The sequence below is a fragment of the Maylandia zebra genome, linkage group LG10 (genome assembly GCF_041146795.1).
Source record: "Maylandia zebra isolate NMK-2024a linkage group LG10, Mzebra_GT3a, whole genome shotgun sequence".
NCBI classification, from domain to species: Eukaryota; Metazoa; Chordata; class Actinopteri; order Cichliformes; family Cichlidae; genus Maylandia; species Maylandia zebra.
The window spans coordinates 14,437,813-14,458,124 of NC_135176.1; the positions used below are offsets into that span (position 1 = coordinate 14,437,813).

General features: G+C 40.6%; 3 protein-coding genes across 5 annotated transcripts; 2 read left to right on the forward strand and 1 right to left on the reverse strand.

Moving 5' to 3' along the window:
• The first annotated feature begins 155 nt into the window (after positions 1 to 155).
• Positions 156 to 4,814, forward strand: si:dkey-71d15.2 (uncharacterized). 3 transcript variants are annotated; one of them, XM_076889124.1, is made up of 7 exons: positions 159 to 1,211; positions 1,549 to 1,639; positions 1,834 to 1,933; positions 2,308 to 2,413; positions 3,609 to 3,817; positions 4,002 to 4,065; positions 4,187 to 4,814. In XM_076889124.1, exons 2-7 carry the CDS (start codon positions 1,609 to 1,611, stop codon positions 4,223 to 4,225), a joined length of 549 nt encoding a protein of 182 aa, XP_076745239.1. In that variant the 5' UTR covers positions 159 to 1,211; positions 1,549 to 1,608; the 3' UTR covers positions 4,226 to 4,814. The 3 variants fall into 3 exon arrangements, with proteins under 3 accessions (XP_004564072.3, XP_076745239.1, XP_076745238.1); XM_004564015.6 differs by lacking the exon at positions 1,834 to 1,933 and having other exon boundaries at positions 156 to 1,211; positions 2,309 to 2,413; XM_076889123.1 differs by lacking the exon at positions 159 to 1,211 and having other exon boundaries at positions 1,230 to 1,639.
• lipia (lipase, member Ia) lies at positions 4,639 to 11,335 on the reverse strand. The gene is made up of 11 exons (XM_004564019.5): positions 11,186 to 11,335; positions 10,802 to 10,880; positions 9,227 to 9,597; positions 9,045 to 9,153; positions 8,225 to 8,326; positions 8,031 to 8,120; positions 7,785 to 7,949; positions 7,542 to 7,631; positions 6,305 to 6,413; positions 6,029 to 6,214; positions 4,639 to 5,909 (listed from the first exon to the last, which is right to left on the reverse strand). The coding sequence occupies exons 2-11, from the start codon at positions 10,857 to 10,859 to the stop codon at positions 5,825 to 5,827; spliced, it is 1,365 nt and encodes a 454-aa protein (XP_004564076.1). The 5' UTR covers positions 10,860 to 10,880; positions 11,186 to 11,335; the 3' UTR covers positions 4,639 to 5,824.
• Positions 11,336 to 13,106: 1,771 nt separating this feature from the next.
• Positions 13,107 to 19,567, forward strand: LOC101473280 (choline-phosphate cytidylyltransferase B-like). The gene is made up of 8 exons (XM_004564020.5): positions 13,107 to 13,380; positions 14,459 to 14,558; positions 14,909 to 15,025; positions 17,897 to 18,048; positions 18,155 to 18,233; positions 18,326 to 18,468; positions 18,561 to 18,749; positions 18,956 to 19,567. The coding sequence occupies exons 1-8, from the start codon at positions 13,294 to 13,296 to the stop codon at positions 19,190 to 19,192; spliced, it is 1,104 nt and encodes a 367-aa protein (XP_004564077.3). The 5' UTR covers positions 13,107 to 13,293; the 3' UTR covers positions 19,193 to 19,567.
• The last annotated feature ends 745 nt before the right edge of the window (positions 19,568 to 20,312 follow it).

The window sequence follows — 20,312 nt, forward strand, 5'->3', positions numbered from 1 at the left end:
GTTGGGGGTCTTTATTGATAGGAAAAGCTAATGAAAATACAGTAAAAAGTTCAAAATCTTCACATTTCCTAAAGCTGTACATTTGATAGGCTTTATTTTCACTTAAAATGTTAATGTAAATGGTTAAATATTACTGATATTAGCTGCTAAATATTGTACATCTTTTAAAGTTGGGGCACTGTGAAATTACAGTCATTAGGCATTATGACAAATGCCATGTCCTGAAGCAATTTTTTCCACCTCAGAACAATTTTCATACTAATTTTTCCAGAGGTCCATCAGATCTAGAGAAAGCCATGTGTGCCTTTGTTAACCTTAGACTACAGCATTGTAAACAACTAGTGAATCATCTCTTACAACTATTCTAAAAATGCTGCAGCCAGACTACTAACTGCAACAAAAAAACCCGAGATCACATTACTCCAGTGTTAGCAGTCCTGCACCGGCTCCGTCCCTTACAAAGTAAAGTGATAGTACTTGTGTTTCAAGCTTTAAATGGTCTTGGTAGAAATGCATATGTACATATACTCCCTCAAGATTCTAACCTAATCATTCCTGACCCATCCTACAGCTGAAAGGTATACAAAAAGGGGGTCCTGGCTTTCATCTTGTGGCACTGACACTTTGGAATGACCTCCAAAGTGACCCCAGACAGCTCGATGCTTGCCTGAGGTCACTTTTTAAACCTAAGCTGAAGAAATATCTTTTTCTTCAAGCATTCGACAACAGCTGATCTCTGGAGCTGTGACAGGAGGACAGTCTGTTGTTGTGTTATGCGAGTTGTGTGAATGTGTGTAGAGGGAGTTTGGAAACTCTTCTGTTTCCTCTTTCTTTTTTTTTACTCACCGTTTTACTAACTCATTCACAAGAATGTCCTTTTATGAAGACATTATTGCAAACCTTACGTAGATATGCCTCTCTAGCGTTTTGAAACGACTGTTTTGAAACAGCTTGTGAGAATTAAACTGAAGTCGTCAACCTTCTAGATTTTTTGTTTTTTTGCATCGTTTGTGCGTTTAAACAACTGTCAGCCGTCAGTCTGTGACGCCGCTGATATTTGGGAGCAGAATGGGGGGGCTCTGCTCTAAACTTAGACCGGACAGCACCACTCTTCATCGCAGCATACTCTGCAGACCACTGTGGATTACAATGGGTGGTGTCGAGTTACCGCAGATGCTGCTTTATCTCAGCGGCGAAGCTGGAAAAACAAGGTGAGCGTGCGCTCCGGATCGTGGCTTTAACTGACAATAATCTGGTAATTGGTTTAGTACGTTTACTAATCTGTCACTGTGCTCCCTACTCTGCACTGGCTCCAGCATGTGTTGCCCATTAGTTCACTGCTGTGGCATGAGAGAAACAGCTGCCTCTGCTCTTACACATTTAGTCTCTCTCTCACACTCACTGATAAAGAAATACTTCTGCTGCTGGGCTGATTCATGACAAAGAGCACAGATCTTTTAAAGAAGCAGCACGGTGTGAGACTGCACTGAGCTGACAGGTTTCTGTTGATTTGTGTCCCACTGACTTGCTCCCATTTGTCATTTGTAGATGTAGACTTAAGGGCACTGCAGGGTTTTTCTGTCTTTCACTGTATTCTTCTCTGTCACGATGGGCAGCTATAGTTCAGCCCTCATTCCCGGTAAGCCTTGCAACTATTGTTTGTTACATATATTGAAATGCTACTGTGCTCGGATGCTGCATGTCTGAGGCAGAATGTTAATCTAGACTTTGAAAATGTGCAAAAGAAGGAGCGAGATGTCTAAGAATGACCATTCAGTGACTTCCAAGCTCTGTGAGGTGTGTTTTAACATGTAATCTCCATTTCTCTCAAAGACACTGAGGAGTTTGTGTCAGTTGTGTCTATCACGGAGAAGCTGAATGCGCACGCAGCTCATGCTGTAGATGAGAGGTTACAGTCAGAGCTTCGGACTCTGGGAAGTATACATTTTTAATGAAAGCCATCTACAAGCCAAGCCATTCCATTTCTTAATCGTCCAGTTTGTTTATAGCTTGGTGCTGTGTTTGAAAAGAGTGTGTGGTGTGGTCTGCTTGTGTCACTCTGTCCTTGGGATAAATTTAACTTTTCTGAGCTGCCCCATACACACACAGAGAGACAAGTAGAGACGCAGAAGATATCTACTTTGACTCCTTACTTAAAACAAAGTTAAAAGGTACTTGCCCTGTAGTGAATCGGTCCCCTTTTTGAAAATCATCTTCTGGGACTAAGAAACACCAAAAGCTAGAACGACATGTCACCATTTAATGTATTTTACTCATCAGACGTCTCAAACTAGACTTTATTTTACAGGTAACACTCATGATGGAGGAGGAACGAAAGAAAACCCAGAGTGAAGTAAGGAATTCGCTGCCAGAAGGAACTCAACAAACAACTCAGAATGGATCCATCCCGCCTGTAAGTGCACTGCTCAAAAACTGAATGAAATTAACACTTTTTAATCAGAGCATAGCATCAAGATAATTAAACTTCTAGAATATTGACCAGAGGGAGGTTGTTAATCAGTTTCAGCTGTTTTGCTGTTAATAAAATTAACAACAGGTGCACTGAGGGCCAACAATGAGACACCAGGAATGGTTTTACATGGTGGAGGACACTGACATTTTTCCTGAGTGTTTTTTCACTAGTTTTGCATTTGCCTAGGGTCACTGTCACTACCAGTAGCATGAGACGACACCTGGACACTACATAGGTTGCACAGGTAGTCTAACTGCTCCAGGAAAGCACATCAAACAGGCAGTTACTCCTGGAAAGGAGCATAGAAGGTCCTTAACCTTCTGATCATCTGTGCAAAGAGGAACAGGATGAGCACTGCCAGCGCTACAACATGACCTCCAGCAGGCCACTGGTGTGAATGTCTCTGAGCAAACAATTAAACTGATTCATGAGGCTGGCCTGAGGGCCCAACGTCCTCCATGGAGCCAACTGGTATTTGCCTTAGAATACCACAATTGGCAGGTCCATCGCTGACCCCTTGTGCTTTTCACAGATGAGAGCAGGCTCACCCTGAGTGTGAGAAAGACGTGAAAGGGCCTGGAGAAGCTGTGGAGAACGCTATTCTGCCTGTAGTTCAACATGACTGGTTTGGTGGTGGGTCAAGGAGGCCTGGGGAGGCATATCCATGGAGGGGCACACAGACCTCTTCAGGCTAAAAGGCAGTACCCTGACAGCCGTTAGTTATCAAGTCCTTGGATTGTCAGACCCTATGTTGGTGCAGTGTTCCTGTGGGTTCCTCGTGGTGTTTCACAATGTGTTGAGAAAATGCAGACAGTTCCTCCTCCAGGGAAGATCCCACAGCACACCACACTTTGATGGGTGATGAGTGTCTTTGAATTCGGCCCTTTGTAGGTTGATCATTTTTATTTCTATTTCACAATGTGGCATCATCATTCATCATGCAGTCTTTATCAGTAGAAATATCAGCACAGTTTTTTCCCTCCCATTGAGATCTGATGTGTTTTCAAAGTGTTCCTTTCATTTTTATTTATTTTTTCGAGCAGTGTATAAAATAAAATGCTAAAGGTCGTACAATCCACAGCTGTTAAACTGCAGTAAATGACAACTTCTTATATTTCTTTTGTGTTTTCCACAGGCATTAGAAACCAAAACTATGCCCACAGAGTCTTTCTCCTCTCTCCTGCCAAAGGCTATCTCTGCTGTGCTGCACCCAGCTCCGCCTGCAGGCATCAACTCACAGCCCAGCAGAAATCCAGAAGGGCACGCCTCGCCAAACCTGGAACAACTGCAGACAGAGCTGAGAGACCTGAAGGGCCAGTTTGAACAGATGAAGACTCAGCACAAGTATGGCTGTCTTTCCCTAATTGCACATTAGCTATAAGTTGTAGACATCTGCACAGTTTTCTGTTTACCTGCTCATCCTCACTCTGGAGGGCATTTGACACTCCCAGCCCAGCATCAGTACCAACCAACTGTAGTTTCAGTCAGGTTTTTGCTGTGCTAATTTAACAACATTGTGTTATTCCAGCAAAGAAATCAAACTGCTGATGAATGAGCTGGATGAGGAGAAAAGGATTCGCTTAACGTTACAGGTAAAGTGGCCGAGGATAATAAAATTTAGTAACATCTTATTTCAATGGGCGTAAACACTTCAAGGTGGGAAGATTTATCATGATTTGATTTTTTTCAAAATCCAATTTTTTTCCGTTTTAGATGGAAATTCAGCGAATGAAGAAGCACATGTCTAAATGAGCAAAGACGACTATTCTTTCATCAGATTTCTGATTTACCGTTTCTTTTTGGACTGCTGAGTGGGCTGACCCAGAGGGCTTAATATTTTTACTGAGTCACTGGTGAAAGTGCAAAGATGGAAGCAGACATAAAGACGGAGGCTGCAGCAAACTGTCCTTTCCTTCTGGAGATGACCGGCGCAGTTACACATCAAACATCTTGTTTTTTTCTCGTCACGTCACCAAAGGCATTCATAAACATTCTTACCGGGGAACTGTAATCTCACATTTTGAGTTTTCCAGGAGATTTCACTCATCACCGTCCATTAAGACAATGATTGGTGGCAATATGTACTACGGCATAATTGAACTGCATTTTTATCCATTGTGACAGTGACTCAGAGAGAGAGAAGGATGAGAAATGACAAGCAGCAGTTCATTTACAGAGACTCAAGAGTTTGTTTATAATAATGTAATATGGATGAGCACACAGATTTTAGGCTTGTAAAAAGAAAAAAAAATAGCACTTGTTTTCTTCCTGATTGCACAAAGAATGTAAATTTACTGGGTGCTGATGTGCATTGTGTGTTTATTAAAAATAAATATAGTTACTACTGATATATGTATGTTGAAAATTTATATTGGCATAAAAAAGTAAACAGAAATAAAAGCAAAGACAAGCAACAAAAAACAAAAACAAAAGGCCTAAAGGGAATAAAATCTATCAGTCGTACATTATGTGTTCGACAGGGGCTGTCAACGTTAACGGGTTAACACAATTAACACAATTAAAAAAATTTGGTAAATGGCCTGCATTTGTATAGCGCTTTACGCAGTCCCTAAGGACCCCAAAGCGCTTTACACTACATTCAGTCATTCACCCATTCACACACACATTCACACACTGGCAATGGCAAGCTACATTGTAGCCACAGCTGCCCTGGGGCGCACTGACAGAGGCGAGGCTGCCGGACACTGGCGCCACCGGGCCCTCTGACCACCACCAGTAGGCAAACATGGGGTTAGTATCTTGCCCAGCCAGGAGGCAGCCTGGGATCGAACCACCGGCCTCCTGATTAGTGGCTGACCTGCTCTGCCACCTGAGCTACACCCATTTTAACGCAATTCACCCATCTGGAGCGTTAATCGCGTTAATCGTGACGCCACGTTAACGTTGACAGCCCTACTTTTCTATCAAAAAAGGTAAATATGTTAGTATTTTTTCACTCATTTGTGACAGATAATCTGTCTAATTCACATTACTGGTCTAGTCATCCATCTTCCACTTATCCAGTTCAGAGGTGCAGGGGGCCAACCAGTCTATCGCATTAACAACAGGGACGGACAACAGTCCACACTCAAAGTTACACCGACAGCCAACTTAGACTCAATCACCAGTTAACCCAACCCCCAAATAACTGTGGGACAGTGCAAACTGCACATAAAAGTCCCAGCGAGCCAGTTGGCTCAAACATAGACCTTCTTACTGTGAGGCAACATTGTGTTATTTTGTTTTGTTTTAGCAGTGCTGGTCTTTTCATGAACAATTCTGGAAGAACTGTAGAATCAGCCGAATCTCTCTCCATACATGCAGTGAAATGTTATGCAATTTTTCTCCCCTTTAGAAGTTGGATTCTTCACAGGGAATTGGCCTGAAGGTGACCTCTTTGTTCTCCTCGAGAAGGACGTCATATCGACACAGAGGCCTGTGAGGGGAAAAACCAGACACGTCGGTAAATCTACAGCTGGGAGATATAAGAAGTGCTTCAACAAAGAAACCAGCTGATGCTGCGTGTCATTTCTTAAAGGTAAAATTTTAGCATACCCCTGTGCTTTATTCCCTTTAGGTTCCAGGTTTTTGAGACGGATTCGGAGAATTCTGAGCTTACGTTTGGGCTGCAATACATTCCCAGTGGAGAATTTAACAGACACCTTTTCCACCCACTGAATGTCTTTGTCAAACGCAGCCAACAGCTCGGTGTCTGTGAACTTCTTGAAATTTAAGGATTTACTAATATGAGGGGGAAAAATACATTAGTTAGAGAAGGTAGTAACATGGAGATAAAGACAAATCTTGGCTATATATGCAGAGGAGACTTACTGGTCAATGGTTGCCTGTGCTTGTTTACCATTGCCATGAAGTTTAACAGTCAAGTATCCCCACTGCACATCCTTGTTCCATATCACCACATCTATCCTGTAGTTTGTCACTGAGCAAAGACATGACATTTTTTAATTCAAGTCTTTTGTTTTGAACTATAAAACACACTTAACCTGTCTTGCTTCTCTGGCTCATTCCCCATTTCAAGGGTTATAAACATAACTGTTCATTTAGATTTTTTATAAAAAAATAAATAAACAAATAAATTCCTCATGGAATAGAATCAACAAGGTGCTGGAAACATTCCTCTGAGATTTTGGTCCGCATTAACATCACAGCAAAACACAGTTACAGCAGATTTGTCAACTGCACATTAAGGATATAAAACTTTCGTTCCACCACATCCCAAAGGTGCTTTGTTGGATTGAGATCTGGTGACTGTGGAGGCCCTTTGAGAAGAGTGGACTAAATGTCATGCTCAAGAAACCAGTTTGTGATGATTTGAGCTTTTTGACACAGCGTGTTATCTTGCTGGAAGCAGTGGTCATAAAGGGATGGACATGGTCAGCAACAATAATCAGGTAGACTGTGACACTCAAACGATGCTTAGTTCATAATATGGGCTCCAAAGTGTGCCAAGAAGATATCCCACACACCATTACACCAGCACAATCTGGGATATCTCAAAAATAAGGCAGGAAAGATCAATATTATCATGTTGTTTATGCCAAATCTCACAGCAGACAACGACACTCCTGAGACCTGGTAATGTGTTTCCAATCTTCATTTGTCTAATTTTGGTGGACCTGTGCACACTTTAAACACAGTTCCCTTTTCTTAGCTGATAGGAGCAAGACTTCCTGATTCTGTTGCTGTGGCCCATTTGGTCTGACATGTTGCGAATTCAGAGATGCTTTTCTGCATACCTTTATTCGTAAAGAGTGGTTACTGTTGCTTTCCTAACAGCTCAAATCAGCCTGGTCATTCTACTCTGACCTCTGGCAAATGTAATAAATGCACCGAGATGCTGTCATGTGATTGACTAATTAAATATTTGCTTTAATAACAAGTTGAACAGGTGTACCTAATAAAGTGGCACATTAAAATGTGTTAAACCATTGAGAAAAGTATAGTTCTACCACTAGGTGGCAGTGCAGGCTGACAATCAGATTGTATGCTGTATTGAAATTAAGGATTTTTTTTATAGCTTACTGATCATTAGTAAACTGTTACTCACTGCAGTATGGAGATTTTTCGTTTGTTCTGAAGTAGGCCTTTGTTTGGTTCTGTTCCAGCAGGATGTCTTTCCATTTTATGACGTCATAACCTGGGTTAGGTTAAAACACCTGTGTCAGTGCTGAATAATACACTGTAAAATCTAAAGAAATAAAATACAAACTGGCAAAATGTGCATATTTGGATTTTCGTAACTGCCTGTTAGTTGACAGAAAATTTAATCTGTGTGTTTTTCATCACCAACCTAAAATAGGACATCCAGCATTACCAAACTGACTGCAGGTTAAGCATTTGCCATCCAGAAAGTCTTTATAGGACGAGCAGGGGTAGGTCCTGCTGGTACATGTGGCATTTATAGAGTCAATGAAGAGGAACACCGATCTCCGGTGGTCACATTTAAAATACTGTCCTTTTCAGGGATGAGAAAGTAAATTGTTAACATAAAGTTCAGTTCTTTATACCAAAAGTTTCTTAAACTTACTGATCTTACCTGAGAAAATAGTCTTTGGGCAGCCGGGTTGGTCTGCTCCTCCATTGGCGTAGAAATCAATGTGACCTAAAGGTTCCCTGAAACCCAGCACTGTAATATAACAATAACAAATTGACACATATACACAACGTGTATGCCTGTTTTGTGTAAAGAAAAGAAATTCTTCATAATAATAAATAAGGTGATTGACTGACAATCCATGTCTGTGTGCAAGGCATCCACAAACTGTGCATCTGAAGAGTCCAGTCGGTCCTCTGGGTTTTTGCCTTTGAACCCTGGCCCAGCAGGATCCAGTGCTGCAAACATCACAGTAGAAAACATCAGTCGAAAACAGAATGTTGACCTCACTTAAATATTCCGACAACACCTAGGACGAGCGCTTATCCCAGCTGACCTTCATAGCTGTCTCCTTTTCTCATTTTTTTCTACGTATCTTTTTTTTCATGTGACAGTTTTTCCCTGCTGTTTTAAACCAGATATTCTCAGTGAGCCTCCAGAGAATTAGCGTGATCTTTGAACGTCATCTCTCCTCAGGGAATTTTACCAAAACTGTGCCGCTTTTTTCATGGCGACTCCAACCCAGGCAAAACCCGAAGCACGGTATGTTCCTTTGAGTCCACAACTCAACCATGACAAATAACACATTGTTCATACACTCTGCAACTTTTATTAAACCCTTCAGCACCAGTGGCTTTATCTCCTTTTGCTATTAGTGACTTCTAAAGTTGGAAATCTAGGAATTAAAAGCTCAGTCAAGAGCCACTACAAAATGTCACCCTTAAGCACGTCAGCTTCCAAACGTCATGCAAACTTCTCAATGGGACAAGTTCTTAAGAAGTTTTCTTCTCCTTTAGATTGAGTCAAATAAGATTGTTCTTAAGACCTGAAACATAAATTAGGCTCGCTTTACTATTGGCCTGTTTTAGAGGGATTTAAAACAAGTAAAAATACCACTTCAGGTTTTAATTCTATATCAGGAAGTGGAAGTGACGTCAATGTAAGTGCCACTCTTACCTGTTATTCTTCCAATTTCTCCCTTCAAGTTAGCGCCCGTAAAGCCTGATATGTGAGCTCCTAGACTGACACCAATCATGTGGATGGAGCTCAGATCGGCTCCGTGCTCCTGAAAAAATATCAGTTTTAGAATCGCTAGACACTACACACTCTGACATTTGAAATCAGACAACTTGCCATACCTGCAACATATTAATCAAAGCTGTGATGTTGGATGCTACTTTGCGTGTGTTCTTCACTGCTTCCCAATATTTCAGAGTCGCAGCACCGTAGTTCCAGTCTACCACTATAACGTTTATGTCTTTCCTGACCAGCAGACGCTCAGTGAGCTTATTGAGCCAGTTCGGTGGAGATCCAGTGGGCCGATACCCATGAATGATGAAGGTGGTCGGTTTTGACGCATTAAATTGGGGGTAGGCAGACAGGTCGGTGTGGGACATAAGGGTACCACATGTCCCATTTAATCTAGTGTATAGCAACAACCGAACTTTGAGGCTGGTACCAATGATTGAGTGACCAAGATTCAGATCGGTAAATTCATCGCATTTCTCAGCTGGTGAGAGATAAAAAACAAAACAAGACAGATGCATTCAGGTAAATAAGATATTATGTAATTGATCTCTGCAGACATTGCATGGGAAAGATTGCACAACATCTAAATACTATACGTCTAAACTTTGCGCCATCTTGAGAGGCATGTGTCATATATATATATATATATATATATATATATATATATATATATATATATATACACACACACACACACACACTGAGTCAATGAATTGGACATCTCCAATTCATTGACTCAGTGTTGGAGCCTTTTGGAGGAGTTACTTGTTAAATACTGCTGCTTGCTTCATTGTGAATTCTACAAATGATTTAAAACAGGGCAGAACCCCAAAATCAAGGCCTCAAACCTGACATCACAGTGACTACTTCCATTCCTCATATCCAGTGTGTGTCTCATGTAATTTGTGGGACCTTTATGGATCTGACCAGCATAGATATTGTTGCTGTTGTAGATCTTGTCTTTTAATACTGCATTTTTAACGGGTTTTGAATTTGTATCGCTGCTACCTTGGCCACATGTTTCTCATAAGAGATTTAACATCAGTGTGACTAAAGCATGCAAACCATTTTTTTGTGATCACTTAGTGCCGAAAGCGTGTTTGTATAATATCTCAAACCAACATTGTGCTGATGTCATCTTGTGACATCAGTACTACTGGTTTCAGTGTGTAGTTCATTGTTCCTCATTACAAGTTTTCATGTCGCACTGACTCACTGAAACTTACTGCACCCAAGCTCAGGACACACCTCTGTACATATAACTATCTACTGCTAAGCAAATGCATATTTTAGACACGGACTTTGTAAGAACTTGAAATGATATCTAGATTATTCGATTGTTTAAAGATTTTATCACTGACAAGATGGTTATTTACTAAGATGAAAAGAAAAGTACAGAAATGTGTTCTTCAGTAACAGTTGCACATCAGCAGTGACTCCACTTACAGTAAAATTAGAAGAGGACCCTTAACTAATTCCAAGAAACAGCATTTCCTCAAATGCTGCTTGACTGAAAACTTGTGATACATTTTTGTCATATGTTTTGTGACCACAGCTGTACGTGTGTGCAAACACTGTACACACACACACACACACACACACACACACACACACACACACACACACACACACACACCGCTGATATGTAAAGAAAGCCATTTACATTTTCATGATTTGTTTCCTACCTTTGCATATTTGAACAGTAACCAGCAGAAAGGTTATCAGATACTGCCACAGGAGCATGCTTTACACGGGCACTTTAAACTGAAATAGATTAATCAGTCTAGATCAGACTATTACATAAAAAGACATTTCAAACATTATCCTGTTCATAATATAACCACACAAACAAAACAGACGGTTCTCTTTCTCGAATACTTTACACTGTATCCTTAATTGGTTACTCATCTACCAAACAGGAGTCAGAAAAGAGCAGAAAAATATGTGTTTGCTCCTTGAACACCCTGAGACTGGTGATTTATAGAGCACGCCTTTTGTATAGTACAGGTTCTGCCTTTCTCCAAAGAATGTAAGAATATGAAATGTTTTTATTGTAATCAGAGTCTTACCTTCAATGCAGGGTAACGTGGTGTGTCAAAGCTCCTGAATGTTAGGTTATCCTGCGTTTGTACCTCCACATATTTGGAGGCCTTCAGTTCAGGAAGTGAGAGGAACAGCACAGCAATGCTCCCGCCCAGCATGCTTTCGCATAGATAACCACACCCCCTTACCCCATGTCATTGTGTTCACAGGTGAGAAATTCCCATGAAATCGCTCCCCCTTCCTGTGTGATCACACCGGTTATGCTTGTTGCTGACTGAGATTATTCTGATCTGGAACCAAAAATCTAGCATTTGTTTTTCAAAGTGCTGCGATTTATCAGGGAGGAATAACAATGAAAGTGAAACATGTTCAAGGGATTTTCCATAAGTCACTTCTGGAAAACCAAGGCCAGTTGTTCATTATGAGCTCACCTCCATAAAGCAGTTAAAGATTTCCCAACACTTTATTGCGGATTACAGTACAGTAATTCGTAAAAGCAGACATATGTATGAGCTGATCATCCAATCTGTGGTTTGGTGAAACATTTCTTAAATTTCCACTGTGTGACCGACTATCTGACTCAAAGTTTCCTCTTTAGAAAAATAGTTCTACAATAAATAATTTGGACCTTTTGATAAAGTCTTAAATACCTTACAAATATTACAAAGATATAGATCACTGCATATCTTTGGTATCTCCTGAACATGCCACACACCCAAAGAGACTTTCAGCCTTGTTATCTCAGCCTTGTCACCAGTGCTTAGCGCTAGGTGCATTACTTTTAAAATGTGTTTTGTACAAAATCATTGGATTTACTCAAAAACAGCTCAGCTCAAAGTTAAAGTGAAACTAAAGAGAGCAGAGTTAAAGAAAAAAGGCAGATGTCTGATGGGAATATTAGTCATAAAAGTAGCCTGCTAGACAAACTGAAACTTTGACCAGATGTTAGCACTAAATGAAAAGTTATGTAATCACACTAGTCAGTGTTTTTCATATACTTGAACTGAAACAGAGTAGACAGAGTCACTGACTGGCTAAAACATTTTTTAGCAGCTAGCCTCCCTGAAAAGTCTTAGTTTTATTTATTTTTGTGTAGAAAATAATGTTTCGTGTGCAGCTTTAATAATAATAATAATGGATTGGATTTATGTAGCGCTTTTCAAGGCACCCAAAGCGCTTTACAATGCCACTATTCATTCACTCTCGCATTCACACACTGGTGGAGGCAAGCTACGGTTGTAGCCACAGCTGCCCTGGGGCAGACTGACAGAAGCAAGGCTGCCACATCGCGCCATCGGCCCCTCTGGCCAACACCAGTAGGGTAAAGTGTCTTGCCCAAGGACACAACGACCAGGACAGAGAGCCCGGGGATCAAACCGGCGACCTTCCGGTTACAGATACGCTTCCCAACCCCCTGAGCCACGGTCGTGTTTGTGTGTGTTACATAGGGAAACACTTCAGCACCAAAAAGCTGCATGAGTTGATGTCAAAACCAGGATGTGCATTGTGTGCTATAATGCACAAGAAAGACAGGATGTTATTGATTTTAAGATATACACAGATTTCTGCCACTGTGGCTAACTTTTAACAACTCTGAGAAATGCCGGGACTCACTGTCCCCTGTGTTTGGTTCCAAAGGCTGGTAGTGTCTGACCTCCCATTACAGCTTCATAGTTTATCTTGAATGGCTTTCTCAGAAAAAATTACAGTGTTACGTATGCAGCCGCTATTCTTTATGTTAAAACGTAAGGAATAAAATTTTGAAAAATGGTAAAAAAAAAAAAAAAAAAGCAAGCATATTTTTACAGATGTGTACTAAAATGTTAAAGAGCTGGACTTTCAGTGGATCAACACTCGCTGGATCATGCTGCTGCTGCCACCGCACAAATAAAGGGAAAGTCTTTCCAAGCTCAGCATTGATTGCAAATGCAATCTACATTTCTGAAAGCCTTTACCACTGTGGCCTGAACTTTGCCCGCTATGTTATCCTGTCATCAGGGTCAGGCAGGGTGATAGGATGTATACTTCAACAGACACACAGCTTTAGAGATCCTTCCCTTGCAGTAGTAGGGCTGACAGAGAGGAGCACCAGGCTTGTGCAGTGTTATTGTTGGCTGAAAAAAGAACATCCCAGATGGCTCGCAGGAGACGAGGCCGTGGCGGCAATGGACAGCACCATCAACAGGCTGCCGCGCACAATCAAAGAGGAGGCCCTCGCAGGGTAAGCCTGCTTCTGTCATTAGCAAAGAGAACCAACTGCACACTGTTTTTCAAATAATAAACAACAGGGAGCCCCACGAGATCCCCTCTTATTTTGTTTTTGTGAATATATTTAGAGGACACTATAATGAAGTGAGGTATATCTCTGCCTTATACTGCATTATTATTTAACATGCTTTGAATATTACTGAGGTAATCTTTTCCACTGTGGTTATATGACTGGGATAAGTTAACCGATTAACTCCGTGGAACAGCATGACTCATGTCTGCAGTAGCAATAATTAATGTCAAAAGGAATTAAAGACTTAACACGAAAACAATAATTATTTATTCGAATTTGAATTCTTACATTTATGTCCGATGTGGAAATATGCTGGCTTGTGCGTCAGTATGTGTATAAGCCATGAAGGCTGAGATCAGAATACAAGACAAAAATTAAGAAGCATAGGAGCATGTTGCTAATGTTTACAAGGTCAAATTAATATTTTGCACTGGTATACTAACCAATCATATATTTGAACACAACTCAGGGAGCAAAAGACACTTAAAAAGAGATCAAGAGTTTAAAGTATATCTTTCAGCACACCAAAGGATAAAGGTGGACATGCATGCAACACAAAGTCTATAGCATCTTTGAACATCCATGTGCTAAAATTGGTTAAAAAAAAACTACCTTTAAGTTATTATCATACAGAGAGGAGGCACAACCTGCAAACTTACCACATCTCATATATTTCTATTATAAGTAATTCACTTAAATGCTTTAATTTTCTAAAGTGTTCCTGTATACTGTCTTACAGTTTCTGTTTTTATGAACCCCGGTGTTTATCAAATGCAACATGACTATACCAATAACATCCACTTCTGGGCAGAAGTCTGAACACGTGCAAGAGATTGGATAAACTTGAAACACGAGCAGTTAGGAATGAAGCAAGAGGGAACATGTTTCGTCAGTAATTACACATAGTTTTGTGTCATATAATGTATTCTGGCGACCTGTAAAATTGAAATGATTTTGAGAACAGATGACTTTTTGCACCAACTGTATCTGAATGTCTCCATCTGGTCTTTGTGTTCAGACTCCACGGGAGCCAGCAGATTTTGCCAAGTCTACAGGTTTTGAATCTGATATCCCACATGACAAGCTCACCATTGCTCAAGCACGGAGGGGGACACCAGGTTGCACTTATCACCACCTTTTTAAAAAAAACTCTGAATACACAGGGAAGATAATTCGGAAAAGAAAAGTTAACCCAAGATGTTCTGCTGTGCTGTAATTGTCTGATATCAGTTATAAAAAAGTGATTTCATTATCAGCATTGTTACATAACTGCCAGTTATTTTGATGATTCAGGGTTTGATCACAGCTGTGAATCTGACTGAGTGACAAATCAGCAAAATAATGATTAACTAACAATTAAAAGCATCACTGTGTCATTAGAATTCCATATTTGTAACAGCAAAAATATAAACTGCTCCAGTTTTATGTCATGACATGACTACATTTAAAGACCATCCTTCATGTTTAGCTAACCGCCCCGTGAGAGTCTACGCTGATGGAATCTTTGATCTTTTCCATTCGGGACATGCTCGAGCTCTGATGCAGGCAAAGAATGTGTTCCCAAACACTCATCTTATAGTAGGAGGTAAAGTATGCCTTTCATTCACTCGCCACAGTAACGCATGCACAAAGTAACACTCTTTAACTTTCAGGGTCATGAAAATAGACAGAGAAGGCCTCCAAAGAGTCACGTGTACACAGCAGTGAAAAAGCATTTGCCTCCTTCCCGATATCTTTTTTTTTTTTTTTTTTTTGCATATTTGTCACACTCACATGTTTCAGGTCATCAAAGTAATTTTAATATTAAACAAAGACAACTCAAATAAATATAAATGCAGTTATTAAATGATGATTTCATTCAGTAAGTGAAGAACATTCTCCAAACCTTCCTGATTGTGTGTGAAAATACTTCCATTGTTAAATCTTAAAGTAAGTGTGACTAACTAGTGAAAAACTGAAGTATCAGTATGGAAAGATTTACAAAGCCATTTCTAAAGCTTTGGGACTTCAGTGAACCACTGTGAGACCCATTATACACAAATACAGAAAACTCGGAAAAGCAGTTGCCCTTCTGAGGAGTGTCCAGCATACCAAAATTACTCCGAAGTGAAGATTGACAACTCATCCAGGAGGTCACAAAAGACTCCAGAACAACATCTGGGGAAGTGCAGGGTCATGGTTTTAATCAAACAAAGTTTCATCTCACATTGTGATGACCCCCCCAAAACCTTTGGAGAAATATTCTGTGCACTGACAAAGGAAATCTTGAACTTTTTGGAAGGTTTGAGTCTTGTTACATCGGACATGAAACTAACAATTTCATAAAAAGAACATCAACACATGGTAGTGGTAGTGTGATGGTCTAGGGCTGCTTTGCTGCTTCAAGACCTACCTGGAAGACTTGAAGGAACCCTGAATTCTGCTCTCTGCTATCAGTTTCTTCTTCAGCTATCTGAAGGAGAATGTCCATCTATTACAGGGAGTGCAGAATTATTAGGCAAATGAGTATTTTGTCCACATCATCCTCTTCATGCATGTTGTCTTACTCCAAGCTGTATAGGCTCGAAAGCCTACTACCAATCAAGCATATTAGGTGATGTGCATCTCTGTAATGAGAAGGGGTGTGGTCTAATGACATCAACACCCTATATCAGGTGTGCATAATTATTAGGCAACGTCCTTTCCTTTGGCAAAATGGGTCAAAAGAAGGACTTGACGGGCTCAGAAAAGTCAAAAATAGTGAGATATCTTGCAGAGGGATGCAGCAGTCTCAAAATTGCAAAGCTTCTGAAGCGTGATCATCGAACAATCAAGCGTTTCATTCACAATAGTCAACAGGGTCGCAAGAAGCGTGTGGAAAAACCAAGGCGCCAAATAACTGCCCATGAACTGAGAAGAGTCAAGCGTGCAGCTGCCAAGATGCCACTTGCCACCAGTTTGGCCATATTTCAGAGCTGCAACATCACTGGAGTGCCCAAAAGCACAAGGTGTGCAATACTCAGAGACATGGCCAAGGTAAGAAAGGCTGAAAGACGACCACCACTGAACAAGACACACAAGCTGAAACGTCAAGACTGGGCCAAGAAATATCTCAAGACTGGTTTTTCTAAGGTTTTATGGACTGATGAAATGAGAGTGAGTCTTGATGGGCCAGATGGATGGGCCGGTGGCTGGATTGGTAAAGGGCAGAGAGCTCCAGTCCGACTCAGACGCCAGCAAGGTGGAGGTGGAGTACTGGTTTTGGCTGGTATCATCAAAGATGAGCTTGTGGGGCCTTTTCGGGTTGAGGATGGAGTCAAGCTCAACTCCCAGTCCTACTGCCAGTTTCTGGAAGACACCTTCTTCAAGCAGTGGTACAGGAAGAAGTCTGCATCCTTCAAGAAAAACATGATTTTCATGCAGGACAATGCTCCATCACACGCGTCCAAGTACTCCACAGCGTGGCTGGCAAGAAAGGGTATAAAAGAAGAAAAACTAATGACATGGCCTCCTTGTTCACCTGATCTGAACCCCATTGAGAACCTGTGGTCCATCATCAAATGTGAGATTTACAAGGAGGGAAAACAGTACACCTCTCTGAACAGTGTCTGGGAGGCTGTGGTTGCTGCTGCACGCAATGTTGATGGTGAACAGATCAAAACACTGACAGAATCCATGGATGGCAGGCTTTTGAGTGTCCTTGCAAAGAAAGGTGACTATATTGGTCGCTGATTTGTTTTTGTTTTGTTTTTGAATGTCAGAAATGTATATTTGTGAATGTGGAGATGTTATATTGGTTTCACTGGTAAAAATAAATGATTGAAATGGGTATATATTTGTTTTTTGTTAAGTTGCCTAATAATTATGCACAGTAATAGTCACCTGCACACACAGATATCCCCCTAAAATAGCTAAAACTAAAAACAAACTAAAAACTACGTCCAAAAACATTCAGCTTTGATATTAATGAGTTTTTTGGGTTCATTGAGAACATGGTTGTTGTTCAATAACAAAATTATTCCTCAAAAATACAACTTGCCTAATAATTCTGCACTCCCTGTAGTTTGTTTCCCAAAGCTCACTTAGGTTATGCAGTAGGACAGTGATCTGAAACAATCTGCCGTGGCGTAACGTTTAATGGGCCATTCATGGTAGAAAATCCTCCAGTGTGGCCAAATTCAAACAATTCTGCAAAGAAGAGTGGACCCAAATTCCTCCATAGCGAAAGACTGATCTTAATGCTTCATTGTTTATGGAAAAATTACTTCTTCACACAGGGCCAGGTAAGGTCGGATAGCTTTTTACCATTAATAAACGAAAACATCATTTAAAAACTGCATTATGTATTTACTCAGGTTAACTTGTCCAGTATTAAAATTAGTTTGATGATCTGAAACATGTCAGTATGGCAAATATGGAAAAAAAAGAAAAAAGAAATCAGGAAGGAGGCAAGCACTGAAAATCTCTGTGTTCCTAGTGTGCAGCGATGAACTCACTCACAAGTTTAAGGGCTATACGGTGATGACAGAGGACGAACGCTACGAAGCCCTCAGGCACTGCCGTTACATTGACGAGGTAGTGCGGGATGCACCCTGGAGTCTTACACCAGAATTCCTCAAGAAACATAAGGTCAAAGGTCACACAGTAACTTTAAACACAGCTTCCTATAATGTCATAAAGTGTTAAAGCTATACGGTGTCCAAACTGTCTGTAGACCGTTCTGTTGCATTCATAGATTGACTTTGTGGCCCATGATGATATACCTTACACCTCCGCTGGATCAGAGGACGTCTACAAACACATCAAGGAAGCAGGTGAAGATTCATGCAACGTTAAAATAAATTCTAGTTGTCTTCTTTCTCATAATTAATTACACATATTTAAAGTATTTGTGTGTTCATGTCAGGAATGTTTGTGGCCACTCAGAGGACGGAGGGCATCTCCACATCCGATCTGATCACTCGTATCGTTCGTAATTACGACATGTATGTCAGACGCAACCTGCAAAGAGGCTACACAGCCCGTGAGCTAAATGTTGGCTTCATTAATGTAAGAAAATATTTCATTTTTAATCAAACTTAAAAGGAAAAAAAAGGCTGTAAATACAAAATTAGACACAAATGCACCTTACTTTATTTCAGGAGAAAAAGTACCGGCTCCAGAACCAGGTGGACAAGATGAAAGAGACAGTCCGTACGGTGGAGGAAAAGTCGAAACATTTTGTCTACAGGGTGGAAGAGAAGAGCCAGGACCTCATCCACAAATGGGAAGAGAAGTCACGGGAATTCATTGGCAACTTTCTGGAGCTTTTCGGACCAGATGGAGCATGGGTATGTTCACTCTCACCATAAAAACGTCACACACTAACTGTAGCACAAGATTTAATTTCAGTCTTCTTAACTAGAAAAAAGTCTGTGTGTGAGCAAAAACAAGCACGTCTTCATAAACTGAATCACAAGAGGCATTCTTTAAATCACTGCAACAGAACATAGCATTACACACAGTGAAAATCTGATCTGTGTCTGCCCTTGTTTAGCATGCAATTCAGGAGAGAAGTGGCCGTATGCTCCAGGCCCTATCACCCTACTCTTCGCCCCATGGCTCACCAAGCAGCAGTCCCACCAGAAGACGCTCAGTTTCTTCTGACTCCACCCCCTCTTCTGCAACTGCCTCCCCACCTTCCTCTCCATCTTCCCACTCTTCAACTAAAAAGGGGAGACGTTCACGCTCGTCACCGAAAGTTGCCTCTATAAACAGCAAGCATGCACAATGAGCTCCTCATTTGTCCTCTTGCAGTCTATTTGCCATTCATTTGGAAGAAAATGTTCTGAAAGGAGGCTATTAATTATAACTAGCAACTAAAAATGAAAATATTTAATTTATTAGGGGTGTATTTAAGTCCAACGTCATGTACATAATGTGTGTGTACAGAAAAGAAAAGAAAAACAACATTAAAATTTTGTTTGGATGTCATCTTGTATTATCATTTGTGTTTCTTTCATACAACACTAAATGTAATGGAGCACATGCTCATCTTCAAAACAATAAAAATCTTGAGTGTCGGTGAGGTTCTCCACCTAAAACTGTAATGTACTACACTGAAACTTTTGCTTTGTATTGGCAAACTAAGGCAATTTCATGATGGTGTAAGGAAGACTTAATAAATAAAGGTTTAAGCAGTTTTATAGAAATAAAAGAGGTCAGTCACAGAATGTATTTATTTAACAATTTCCTTCTTATCACTCTCCCAAAGTAAAAAGAAGTAAATAAGAAGTAAAAAACCTTAATAATCAAATAAGCCTCTATGAGCGAGCATTTGGCAACATTACGAAGGAAAAACCCTCTTAACAGGAAGAAACCTCCGGTAGAAAAACGATCAGGGAGGGGCACCCTGGGGGGTAATAAGACAGGATAATTGCATTCACCAACATTCGCTTCTTCAGTTCTTTTGTGCACTGTCCATTGCTTTAAATGGCTAACCCCAGGTATTTAAACTCCCGCCTCCCTCTTATTCACACACCCGTCTTGCCCAGCTAGCACCAAGCGAAAAAAAGAATCAATAAAAAAGAGAAAGACAATTAAGGCATCTAGCAAATTAGGAGTGGAGACTAAAATTACTTAATTGCAAACAGGTGGACAGACACCGAGCTCCAAAACAATGGTTAACTGTGCTCCACAACTTCACACAGCATTGTGTTTCTCTGCCCCCAGCTGGACAAAATAATAAATGAACAAACAAATGAAACCTTTGACCTATTCTGTTTGACTTTTTTTCTGGTTTACTAAACCTAATGAGTGGCCTAAAATTGCTTGTTTTTTGTTTATTTTCAACATATTCTTACTCATAAATACAAAAGTCTGAGCATATCACGAGGAAACTAACTAGCCAAAGA